At 30.9% G+C, this 14,055-nt stretch overlaps 1 protein-coding gene across 2 annotated transcripts in view; it reads right to left on the bottom strand.

Annotated features, from left to right (window-relative positions):
* Positions 1-4,748, bottom strand: part of LOC117108120 (dachshund homolog 1-like) — a 68,488-nt gene extending 63,740 nt beyond the window's left edge. The window contains exon 1 of one of the 2 annotated variants that reach the window (XM_033250065.1): positions 4,192-4,748. In XM_033250065.1, coding sequence (XP_033105956.1) covers positions 4,192-4,592 — 401 coding nt within the window. In that variant the 5' untranslated portion in view covers positions 4,593-4,748. The remainder of the gene's footprint in view (positions 1-4,191) is intronic. The other variant, XM_033250064.1, reaches the window with a different exon arrangement.
* Between the last annotated feature and the right edge of the window lie 9,307 nt (positions 4,749-14,055).

The raw sequence follows: 14,055 nt of genomic DNA, 5'->3' as shown, positions 1-14,055 counted from the left end.
TTCATTATCCTTGTTGAGTGTAAAACGCAGCCTAATCAGTGATGAACTTAAAAGCAGCTAGTCTGTGTAAGCGTTGCATCACAGACACGCAACATATAAATCATTTATTTATCCGAATTCACAGATTGTAACAATATAACTGATGAGATACCGAATCACTTACTCAACGTCGTACTTTAAAATTCATCCGGGAGAAATAAACAAAATTAATAATTGATTGTATCATTTCTTCATCGGGACGTTCAACTCTGGATTTCAGATAGAAATTAAGTTTACATTGTTGATTAAAATCCTTGGTTATGTAGAGTCCATTTGAATGATGTACTGTTACTCCTGATATACCTTGTATCAAGTTACCGTTAGTTGATGTATGCATACATTTAAATATCAAATTACATATTCATTATTTGAACCATCTTATAAATGAATGAAAAAATATCTATAATGAACATTTCTTTATATCCACAATGATTTCTATGAAATTGAATTAGAAATGAATAAAAAAAAAATGTAAATAAATCAAATTTATTTGAATTGCCAGAAATAATAATGATATATTTTTTTTGGAAAACATAATATTAACTCTGTTTCTACATTCTTTCAATAAAAAAAATTGTAGATTTTTGAAGTAAAACTTTACAAGTCTATAAGTCTGTGTTTCATTGAGAGTTCAAAACTGATTTAATTTTTTTAGGAATACTGTAGACTGATTAACAAAACATATCAGTTGTATATAGATGCAACCTCTTTATGAGACTGAATAACATCTAAGACAAAGTCATATTTTAAAGTCAGGCTCCGGAGGAAAAAAATTTCAGTTCTACAACATATCAAAAAAATTTTTTCCTCCGGAGCGTGACTTTAATACTAATATGTATAATACATTATTATATAAGATTTTATGCAACATTAGTACGCAGTTTCATTTATTGTGTGTAGTTCAAATAGATATTTTCTTTATTTTGTTTTATTGTCTTATTTACTTAATTTCTATATTTGTTTTAAAATCTTTGTATCTGTAATATAAATGTTTTGTGGTTTAATTAATTTCTTTTTTTCTGTCATATTTTGACTTCTTGTGGAGAGACGCCATGAGCGTTTCCCCTTAAACGGATACCGGCACTATATAAATTTTCATTATTCTTATTATTATTATATTTTTTACATTTTTATTCATTTATTATAACTTAAGTAACACATAGGAATAAATTACATGGACATCTACAGTATGTAATTCAATGGTAAAAATAGAATCAATGAATCTTTATTCTGTCTTATTGTCTTATTTATTTTATTTATATATTTGTTGTAATATCTTTACATTTGTTAACATTTTTCACTCATTTTATTTATTTATAACTTCAGTAGCACATATGAATTTCATATTAATGGGATTAAATTACATAAACACACAATTTTATATCTAACTTAATGATAAAAATAGAATCAATAAATAAATATCCGGATATAGTTAATACTCTTTTATGACCCAAAAGTATGAGGAAGTCTTTTATTCTCAAGGTAGATTTTATAGAGATATTAGGCCTACTTTTCTTATGTAATAATATTATATTCACACAAAATTTACTCAACCAAAGCGGAATTAACAAAATATGAGCTAAAGATAAGTGCGAATTACATGTACTTATTGTGCAACTGACAATAATGACAATCTTAACTTATCTTAAGTATTCTTATAGTAAATGATTTAGTTTAATTTTTGTTTGTGTCTCAGTTTAGGTAGAATTATTGTGATTGTATGAAAGGATTAGATACAAGTGGGCATGACTGCGGTTTGGAATTATACCAACTTATCAAAGTACCATATCAGCGAAGTGAATACAGTACATAGCATTTTTTTTGTTATTAATGATGAAATAAAAATGCTGTCGTTGATTAAAAACACTTGATATAAATGATATTAATGCCAATGATAGTTTATGATCTAAGAAAAAATCTGGAAAAAAAAAATTTCAATTAAAGCATCCAATTAATTATTTAAAAAAGAATCAAACAAACTTCCAATGAAATAAAAACAATGATTTACAAACATTTTACTATAAAAATTCTAACTTGACTACCAGCCAAGTTAAGGATTTCTAAAAAAATATAGAAATGTTTTAGGAAAGAACAGTTTTTTTGTCATCCTTTTCAATTGTAAAAACTAACAAGTTAATATAAATATATAAAATGCAATATAAATATTGAATTTAAATGTTAAATGTTTTAGCTCAATACAGAGAAAGTATCTAAATCATGAATCATACTACAGAGAATAATACACTGCAAATTTATATTAAAGAATTATTTACACTTATTGTCATTTGTTGAATACCATTCCCTTGCTTGCATATTGTTTCAAAAGTTGACATACAGTATCAAACTACTTAAGTACCTTTATAATTTAGAGGTGGAAGAAAATTATCATTAAAGATATTTATTCTATTTTAATTTTCATATTTATACTTCCCACATAATTAATTTTTAAAAGCTATTTATCTATTGTTAAGTGCCTATAGCTTCACCAGAAATGTTTGTTAATAAAATGTAGCAGGATTATGAATGAAATGAATGAAATGAATGAAATGAATGAAATGAATGAAATGAATGAAATGAATGAAATGAATGAAATGAATGAAATGAATGAAATGAATGAAATGAATGAAATAAATGAAATGAATGAAATGAATGAATGAAAGAAAGACTGAAATGAATGAATGTATCAATACTGAATAAACAAATGAATAAAAAAATTGAATGAATGAATAAATAAAGAAAATAATGGATGAATGAATAAATAAAATTAAATATATGAAATAAATGACCAGCTTAAAGATTAAATGAATAAATCAATCAATCAATCAATAATTGAATATACAAATGGATAAATGAACAAATGAATAAATAAATGATTTTAAATGTATTTATCAATGTAAACTTCTCTTGACAATAGCATTTGTAAATTTGGATTCAATTTATCTCTTTTCAATAGTATTTGTTACCATACCAATTCGCTTAATGCTACTAAAATGGTTGTCTGTGTTGTTACAACCAATACATTTATTTTATTTTCTAATTAGGCATTAAATTGTAAGAACGAATGTATGTATTGATTGATTTTCATACAATCCAGTACATATATTTGTACAATACTGTACCATTGCAACATCTGACAATTCACATAGGAAGTATATTCAAGAGAAATAATTATAAATAGCAATAGTAATAATATACACTTATATCAATAAAACTTAGCATATCAATGATCCATTTAATAGTTAAATGATGAATCAATTTTATATGTATGTACAAAAGGATTTATATGAATAAAATAAGTATGAATCCATATTCCTTGTTCATAATACATAAATACCAGTCAAGAAAATAAACAGCAATAATGATAATAATATGAATAATTATATCAATAAAAAAGATGATGAATTTAATAAGTAAATGGTGAATACTATTTGTATAAAAGTATGCACAAAAGGATTTAAAATAAATAATAAAAAGATGAATCCATATTTCCTGGTCATAATAAATATATACCAGTCAAGTAGAATAACTTTAAATAGCAAAAGCAAATATATGAATAGTTATATTAATAAAAAGATGATGTATTTAATAACTAAATGATGAATATATATTATTTGTATAAAGTGTGTACAAAAGGATTTCAATAAATAATACAAGTATGAATCCATAATTATTATGTCTTGTTCATACTAAATATATACCAGTCATGGAGGATAAAACAGTAATATGAAATCGGAATCGTTCCAGAATTATTAATTGTAAACACCGACTAGTTTCATCTAAAGTGCATAAAATTAGACCTATATAGGCCTTAGACAGATCTTCAATATCAATTAATTATATAGGCCTATATATATACTGTCTCTTATACACATCTAGATGTGTATAAGAGACAGGACATTAATTAAGTACTTTGAATAAATGTTTAATAATTGTAAATATTTATTAAATATTAAAAAGAAAATGATGATAACTTTATTTGAGTTGTCACTGTCAGTGCAAATTCATTTATTGGTCCGAATTGGATGATTGAAATAAATATATTTTGATACATGTGAATTAAATAATAAATTACATGCGTATTGAACATTATGATGAATGACGAATAGGATTTTTCATCAATATTAAAATATAATTTTCTCATTTTTGTCTTACCTTGCCGTCGTACAATCTTGGTATAAGATGTCAAACTGTTCTCTCGTCAAAAGCTTACATCTGTTGACACCCGGCTGTATTGCCCCTAGTCCGCGCAAAATTCTCACTTGTTCCACATTGCATACAACAGGCGTAATTTCAAGGCGTTTCAGTTTTGTATAAACTGTATGTAGTCCACCAACAAGGTGCTTAAGAAACACCTCAAAGGCCTGGGGTAAACATATCATCATTAAACCATTGATGTTAAAACTCGCAACTTTAGCCCCTCGATACTCGATGAGTTTACATTCATTATTCGCAGGATCGTTGCTAACAGGGGCTGGAGTACTGTAAGCCGTTTTCTCAAGTTTGTACAAAACGCTTGATGGTGGAATTTGAGTTGGCGGTGCGCTGACAGCCATTTCCCTTGATTCGTAAAAAAGAACTATTCAAAAAACAGAAATATAGCGATCACTTACGAGTTAGAAGTACACAATATACTCACTTTCCACCGAATCCAGCGACTGTCGCTATCAAACTGTTGGCGAGCTGGTAGAATCGTGAAGAGTGTTTTGATAGAGAGGTCATGAGGTCACTTCAACTATTATCACTCGTAGGGGTGTTACCGAAATAACGTGATAACTATTAATTGATTCGCGTCATATCGTAGAAATAATTCACCCTCCGAGAATAAAACATTTCTCAGGTGCTGGAATTACTTTAAGGCGTTAACATTTGACTAGGTTTTAAGTACAGATCGGTGATCAAACGAATACGATAGAAGCGAAAGCAAATGATGTAGGATTCCGGACTCCACAGCTCGAAGTTCCCTTCATTACACCTTGGAATCGCTCGTTGAAGTTACCATTCGCATAATTCACGCGTCAGTCAACAAAAACAAAACCAGTGTAGAAATGAAAGCAAATGAATTTCGATAAGACAGACAAATTCTAATAGGCCTACTTGTAAATAATGCACATTTATTTTATATAATAATAATACATATTTACCGAGGCCTTGACGTGTTCAGATGCCGGACCGACAGAGAAAAAAGGCTTCACTTACACGTTGTTTGTCTACAAATAATCGCAATCTTGTTGTTCCAAAATTTAGCTTTACATAAATTAAAAGATATGGTACACTAGAGAAACTACAGGTTTGCTAAATCAAAATACTGTTTCATTGATCTAAGAAGTGACATGATTATTTATACAATTATTTCGAATACATTTCTATGACTAAGTTTTGTTAGCGCATTTCCCTAAAACTATACAATGTAAGAAAAAAAAAATCTTGATGTTTGTGAGCAAAATTAATTATTGTATATCTTACGATTTTTCGTTCATCAATTGTTCAGCTAATTAATTATTTATTATCATTAAACTGATGTGACATTTCCATAAATTACCCGGCGTTCTTTTTCGGCTTACCGTATAATCCTAATGCGTTTCTGCATGCGGAAATAATAATGGTATAATTATTATATTTTCGCATTTTGGCATCAGATTAAGTCTTGTAGCCGTTGCTATTATTGCTCAGAACATAGAAGAGAAAACATTTTCTTTATCTATGCTTAAGTAGGCCTTCAGTAACACAGACTCAAAATTCTTGTGATCATGTTCGATTACATTATGGACTATTTTTCGTTACATCTATCTTTCGTTTTCAAACTACGGAAAATAAACGTTTTTGCGTATTAATTGTACCTATTACTTAGTTTTTCTCTATCTATGGTACTACTGAATTCTACATTTTACACCATCGCATTTCCTCTTGCTTAACCAGTATCTCCGAATGCCACTTTTTTATATTTGATTTTCAGAATTAATAATAATAATAAATATCAATCAATAACTTTATAAGGGGCGGAATACAATTATTCTATTAAATCATAGATAGGATAGACACCCAGTCTAAGTAGGCGAATTAAATTGGCTACGGTGTGTTTTGAGTCGATTCTTTTCTGCGGATCCATTCATCATTATTCCATCTTTCATAAACACTATATCGATATCAATCGTAATCAGCAGTTATGAAAGACAAGCATGATCTATTTTGTTGTTCTAAATACGACGCAATTAAGATACGGCACAGGACTCCGAAGAATCGAACTAATGTACAATCGAGTCAATTAAACATCGTGCCAGGCGATGATATGAAGTGTTACGTTCACTGCAATAACATGTCTCACACATTTGCGTTTACGATACTCTAAACTAAGCGCTGCGCGGTTTATTTCAACTTCATATTTAGATCAATAAAGTAGGTTAGCATCATATTATTGTGTTAAAAAGATGGCATATTGCGGCCGCAGAAACGCGCATACAGTCAAGCGATCCAAAACAAGAATATGATACTTTAATGGCCGCATTTTCCATACCAGTAAAACGGTATGTCGAATAAAATGTTATCATTAGTACGACTGCTGACTTGCATTTATCATAACCATTAAATTGAACGTCGTCAGCTACAGTATTTCTGCACTCTATCTTGACCAGATTATTTACACAGTGATCTATTGCAAACATTAATATCGAACAGAGAAATTATATATTGGAACTATTAAAGGGGAAAACAACACAAGAGATTTATGATTGTTGATTTCGTTAAAGGGGTTCATCAGCAATTATTTACAAATTCTGATGATGAAATCGGAATCGTTCCAGAATTATTAATTGTAAACACCGACTAGTTTCATCTAAAGTGCATAAAATTAGACCTATATAGGCCTTAGACAGATCTTCAATATCAATTAATTATATAGGCCTATATATATATGATATTTATGCCTACATAACATGTATATTTATCATCATCATCAAAAACAATTTGGTTTGCAAGGCTACCTGATGGTTTTTTGGATGATGATGTATGGGTAAAAAACACTCAAGCTAGTTTTTTTTTCTATATATTAATTGTCCATGTCAGCTTGGGCATCCACCTAGGTCTTCCAACTTTTTATTTATTCATTTTAAATTGAATTAAGTTTTGCCGTGGTTTTCCATTTTGGTAGTCTTTCGATATATAGCCTAAATTTATATAAATCAATATAAGCCTAAATATATAAAAAGATACACACTAATATTGCGACCAATAGCTGATATTATAGTACTTCTGACGTCTCTGTAGTAGCTAAAAAAACGAACAAACCTCACATGGATTGGCAAAAACAACTTTCTGCACGGAATTCGAATTTCTGCACGACACCCTCTATAAACGGACAATACAAGTTATTTATTCGGTCTCAATATTAATTTAAGATCACACAAGGTCCTCAGGGGGAAATGGCAACGAACGCCTAGACAGGGCGCTTCGATTAATAGATTGTACAATGAAAAATTTTAAATATCGAAATGGGAAGTATGACATTTTAATGAATCTGTTGAAGGCAGCGTGATTAACGGCCAAATGACTAGGCCTCATACAGATGATATTGTTTGAAAGTGTACTTATTAAAATGAAGTAACATTGAAACTTAACAATTGATGTCAATAAAAATATGAGAAACATCCATTTAGATTGATCACAAACCTAAAAAGTCCCTCACTAACAAAGTAGCATTAGAAATCGAATTATCTTAAACACACGTTGTCGTTGTTAATGACGTCACTGATGGTTTACACGAACGCCAATTACGTTATTTTTTTTTATTTATCTTCAGTTGTCAATAGAAAAGTAACAGAAATACTTCCCTCGGGGACTCGGTGGGTAGTTCTAGATAAACACATATCATCGTGCGGCAAACAAAATTAATGTATTTAATCTAACCGTGTTTCGAAATGGATCCGATTACATCTTTACTATTATTATGAAGTGAGACAAACGATTTTTGTGTAAGGCGTCAGTAAAAACATCTTCCATAATTTCTAGATGAATCCATTTTAGCAGTGGCTCTACAATTTCCGACAAGAGGTTCGACATGTCCGACGGAAGGGTCCGAGCCGTGGGGCCGACTAAAGCCTCGGTTGGGGTCCCGGAATAAAAAAAAATCCTGTAGGGTTCAATGGGAGAGTTTTTTTATGGTTAAGTAGGCCTAACGTCCAAATTATGAAAACGTCCAAGTTATGAAAAAATATATATATAAATGTGACGGTAATTAATTACGCGTTTATATAATTATAATTTTTAATTAAAATCCAATAACATTCTTAAGCTGGTTTTCCACTAGGCGAATTTATTCGCGCGAATCAGAGCGTCTGCTCGCTTCCTGAGATTTGATTGGTTGCGCATTTTTTTCGCTTCGCAAAAACTCCGATAGGAATGTGAATGCGCATGTGCATAGGCCGACGCTTTGGATTCGCGTGAATAAATTCGCCTAGTGGAAAACCAGCTTTAAATATACAAAGTAGCCGCCCAGGAAATAAATGGTGGATGTCATTGTTCAAATGTATTAATAGCTCAGAACGAAAGGATTTTAACATAGATCTAGGCCTAGTTTTAATGGAGACCAGTAGATTTTTTGTTTATTTGGTATATTGCATATTATTGCGTACGGTGTCTACAAAGCAAAAATTAGGCATAGACTACTGTTCATTATCACACCACATCAAACGACAATGGAAAGATAAACAAAATACTCTACTCAATTATGTATTTATTAAATCAGACGTTGAAAAAAAACCCCAATTCAAAAAAAAAAAAAAAAAAAAAAAAAAAAAAAAAAAAAAAAAAAAAAAAAAAAAAAAAAAAAAAATAGGCTACATTTTCATGTTAACCGTTATATCGTTTTGTAGCATTTAATTACATTAAGAACAAATTTTATAAGAACACCGAGGCTGAAATTTCTTAAACTATAAAAACAAACTAAGAACAAAAATTGAGGTATAATGAGGTTTTTTATTTTTAAAACTTCCGAAGTTCCATCAGGGAATGACACAAAATACTCAGTTAAACATTTGCCGAAATACATAATTTCACCCAATAATCATTTTATATCTTTAAAAAGTGTGTAAAATAAGAACAAAATAATTAAGAACATTTTGAGCCTGAAATTGCCAACAAAAAAAAAAACAAAACAAAACAAAGACAAAAAAAGACAAATACAGAGCACTAAGCCTGGGCGAAATTTTATTGGTTCTAAAGAACAAGAAGTGTATGGCATATTCAACATTTTTGGACTTACGACAGTCAGGGATGTAGTTATGGAAGGTGGAGGTGTGTGGGGGGGGGGGGAACTAAAAACATTAAAGATTTAGCAAAAAGACAACATCATATTCAATTGATTCGTATAGGCCTAGGTGGAACTGGATAATAATAATTGCGGGTACAGTATGTACCTTGTATCTATGGCGACTGAGTGGTGCCTCACCAGTCGTCAAATCGGCGATGTCGAGTGTGTGTTCGCGACAAAAGCAATTGTTTTCTGACAACGATTGTAATTTAAAATCATTAATAAAAAAAATATACTGTATGCCATCAATCGAACTCAATGCGTTATCATTATTTCTTTATAAAAACCTTCTCATTACGTTTGCGTCCATAGGCCATAATAATGGTATGTTTTTTGTAAAGTACACTTGAGAGACATTCACAAAAATACTTGTCCTGGTATAATGAAATTTAAGAATTAATTCATTTGTACATCTGCCTAGTAAGTAGGTTAATTGATATTGTGATCTAATTAAATCTTTATACAAACCTAATTATTTTAACGATACCATATCGGTATCGTTAGATACTGTACATAATGACATTGTAAATGAGGATTAAAGATTGAATATTTTTAATGTTAGGAATTTTACTGGTTATACAAAAAAAGAAAAAAAAAAAAACAATTTTGTGTAAAATGTTCAAAAAATTTAGGCTCCGGAGGGATTTTTTAAATCTGTTTTCTAAGACACAAAGAGCATTTTTGACAAAAAAAAAACACCTCGGGAACGGTTATGAGATACAGATTGTTAAATATAAAAACGGAGGGGGGGGGGTGGGGAAGGTTGTATCACTCCATTTTCCAGTTTTTAAATATTTAAAAATATGTATCTCATTAACCGTCCCCGAGTTTTTCGTCAAACACCCCTTTTGTGTCTTAGAAAAATAAGTTGTACACTAATATCAATAGGGGCCTATGTTTTACTACAGAGCCTGGCTTTAAGAAGGGTAAAATGTTAAAAACGTACCACAACATTTACAGTACCGTATCTATTGTATTTATTTATGGCAAAAACAGGCGTACAAAAAAAAATACAGAACGGTGCATTCGTTTTTTTCTGAGCGATGGAACGACGAGGTCCAATTATTACACGGCCGTCATACATGCTCTTAAACATAGTTCCTCATAATGTACCGTAATAATAAATGACTATAAAAATAGAGTAAACCTCATTAAATATGCATTTGCTTTGAAGTGGTCTAATTACCTCAATATGAATTATTTTTGTTTTGATCAAATATTACTAAACAAATCGTACGATAGGACTATGTTCGTCATTGTAGATAAACAGGCAAGATGGTGGATTTTAATTCTTCAAAAATCAGGTTGACTGATTGCAAATTGTGATATCGGGTCACGCCTACTGTAGCAAAGATGCAGTTACGACTGTGCGCTAGCCGACGTGAATAGACCTTTCCGGAGTGTCAATCAAACTTATCCACTGACTAATCAGAACAACGATATGAATACGCGCGCGTCTCACAAACACACGTGTTGTCATACAAACGCACGTGTTTGTGTATGTTTTAACACTGTCGTCTTGTGGGACCTTAGCAACAATATCCAAGGGGCGGGGCTTAGCGGAAAGGTCCATTCTATTCACTCTAATTGACCTTTCCGGAGTGTCAATCAAACTTAACAACTGACCAATCAGAACAGCGCAATGAATACGAGAGTGCGTCTCACAAAAACACACGTGTTGTCCCACAAACGCACGTGTTTCGCGTATGTTTTAACAACTGTCCGCCTTGTTGGACCTTAGCAACAATATCCAAGGGGAGGAGCTTAGCGAAAGTTGCAGACGAACGAAACCCTACTGATAAACCAATCAGCCCTTATTTTTTGCATAATAAAACTTTAATTTCTTATTTGGCAACTACACCCAAAGGGCGTATTCCAATAAATGCAAATAAATACTTAGAGATACAAAGAAAGCAATTAGAAAATTTAATTTCATTGTTTAATTTATATGCTCAATATCAAACACGTAGAAAATTCAAAGGAGCTTTACACTGACATTTCAAATTTCTAATAAAAACCCTACATTCAGCGAATTATAATAAAATAATAAGCATAATACAGCAGTCTTCGTCACACAACAATAATACCTAATTGCTGACCTTTTAGACAGTCCCATTAATGATTGGTTTTGTTAAGATTTTGTTTCATTTTCAACAACCAGCTTTTTTTAGATTTTACATTTTCAGCTTAAATGCATTAAGATCAACATAAATTAGGCCCTTAACACTAAATGAATTCTAAACGTACGTTAATATCAATAGTAATATAGGAATAAATTATATTAATAGGTAAGTAATTGCGAAGGTACAGTAGGTCAACATTATGTTTCCGAATTTTCGCGGCGAGGCGGCATTTATTGCACCCGCACCCCTCATCGAATGAACTTCCCTTCCGAGGTGATTGAAGTGGGCACTGAAACGATAACACGAATATAGGTACAACTACCGTATTATAAACTCGTGCCTAACGCCTTCAGATCATTAAATACTATCAACAAAAGCAACCCTGTAAATAATACTGTAATGAAAATAAAGAGACTCATTTTATTGGAAAAGTATACCGGTATTCTTGCATTCTATATCGTATCATAGATGTGTGCATAGGTCTAAGTACCGTGTTACTATTATTATAACGACAGATTTAATTTTGTTATATTTCCCCCACTGAAAGTAAATACGAGTCATCAAAGACGATCAACTCAATTGGCACTTAACCCCACGACTTAAGTACTGTGACCCTTAATGATCAATTTTCTGAAATGTAAAAAAGAATGAAAATCAAGAAATTAAATAGCAGCTATAGTTTATAGAATAGCGTCAATGCTCTTTTATACAGTTTATCACGTGTCTTGTTACAAGTCCCCAGCGTGTACGAATTACTGATTGGCGCTTGGGGAAAATTACTCAATGAAAAATAGTCCCGTTCCGACGATATCATTAACGGACATTTTTCATGTTATTAATGACCTGGGAATGTTGAACTATAAATCCGAATTTCGATCTTTAATCCCGTGGTTTGCTAAATGTGTGCTCACATTTGAGAGGAGACATTGTATCTTTTCTCGTGCTAAATTTTGTAAGGACAATAAACGACATTCATATACCTATAACTAACATTTAGTAAATTAAATACATATGGATTGGACTTTCACTATACCACTACATCACACACCACTTAAAAACACAAGGGAGTTGGGAGAAAACAGAAAAAAAAACAGATTAGACTGGAAAGAACTCATCAGAAACGTCGGTAAGCAGAGCAGAGGCGGAGATGTCATATCATCATAGGGATTGACCCGGGGAGAATTTTCTTAAAAATATATTTTAAATTCTGGTAGTGAGAGATCCCAATACAGCCAGGGAGTAACAACATCAGCAACAACAACAAGAACAACAATAATTATAGTAAATGAATAATAATTATAATAATGATGAGGATAGTTTTAGTAATAAGTATTATGACTAATCAATTCTTTGCTCCTTTGATCATGCCACAAAATAATCATAATTATTACCATACTTTATATAATGTTACAAAACGCAAAACGTATACATAGGCCCTATAATATATATTATATTATATTATATACCATAATATGCATACAATATAGGTTTACATATAAATATAATATATTATAATATTACATATAATATACATACAATATAGGTCTACATATAAATATATATACATAATATTATGTAATTAAAACAATTACAACGCCATACGTTTTCCGTCTACGTTCATTCTTTTTGATGAATCGCATAAAAGAATTCTAATGTTATTGACTTGCATGAACAAACATATCAAAACTAGGCTTATTTATTTTAGAACGGGCCTAGAAACCTATCCGCTAGGTATGTTTTGGTTTTGTAAATAACAACTGGGAAACAATAATAAATTCAGAATATCGTTTTCTGTTTTTAAGGATATTAAAACATGGTCATTACAAATTAAATTTCCACTCGCATCACGGAAATTGGTATCCATGTAAAGTAGGGTACTACACAACAAGCGATGTGAAAAATTGATGCTCCAATTCGACAAATAATATCAATCACAGCAATTGAAACAGAAATAGAATAAAATAGGCCTCACTTATTATTAATAGTTCATTAAATTAATAATTAAGTCTTCACAATGCTGAATATTGTTTTGTAGAATTCAAATGGGTCATGGTAAACAAAACAAATTGCTCTAAATATTAAGGTACAATTATAGAAAACATTATACATTGAACCCTTACTTCAATACCAAGCTAAGGTAATAATTATTCATGGGTTCAGTCACTCCGCCGGCATGCTTGCCCACGTTAATTTGTGTTCGATCAATCCCACACGCGTTTCTTCGTTATTACTATTTTATAACATTGAAATTATTGAAACTCGAGATATTATTAATTTGATTCGTTTGCAGTCGTTAGAAAAGAAGTTTGTTCAATTTAGAGACACCAGTGTTTTTCTATAACACGATATTTGTATTCTGGGATGTCGATAGGCAGTTCTTTTGTGATTGCTCGCGATAGCAATTTCCTTTTTGCGTAATGATTAGGCTATAGTTATTTTCTAAATGTTGTCGTCTGAAATGAATCCGAGTTTTATATAACGATATTTGATCGCGGAGAATATTAGGTATTAGTGTACACTAACACGTTAACGAGACACAAATACTTTCTCTCCTTCAAAAATGTATATGTTAAGAAAAGTGACCTCGAGAAA

The sequence above is a fragment of the Anneissia japonica genome, unplaced genomic scaffold (genome assembly GCF_011630105.1).
Source record: "Anneissia japonica isolate Jap-2015-1 unplaced genomic scaffold, ASM1163010v1 scaffold288284_len1145801_cov181, whole genome shotgun sequence".
Taxonomy (NCBI): Eukaryota; Metazoa; Echinodermata; class Crinoidea; order Comatulida; family Comatulidae; genus Anneissia; species Anneissia japonica.
Note: the sequence above shows the minus strand (reverse complement) of the source record. Positions and strands in the feature narration are given on the sequence as shown.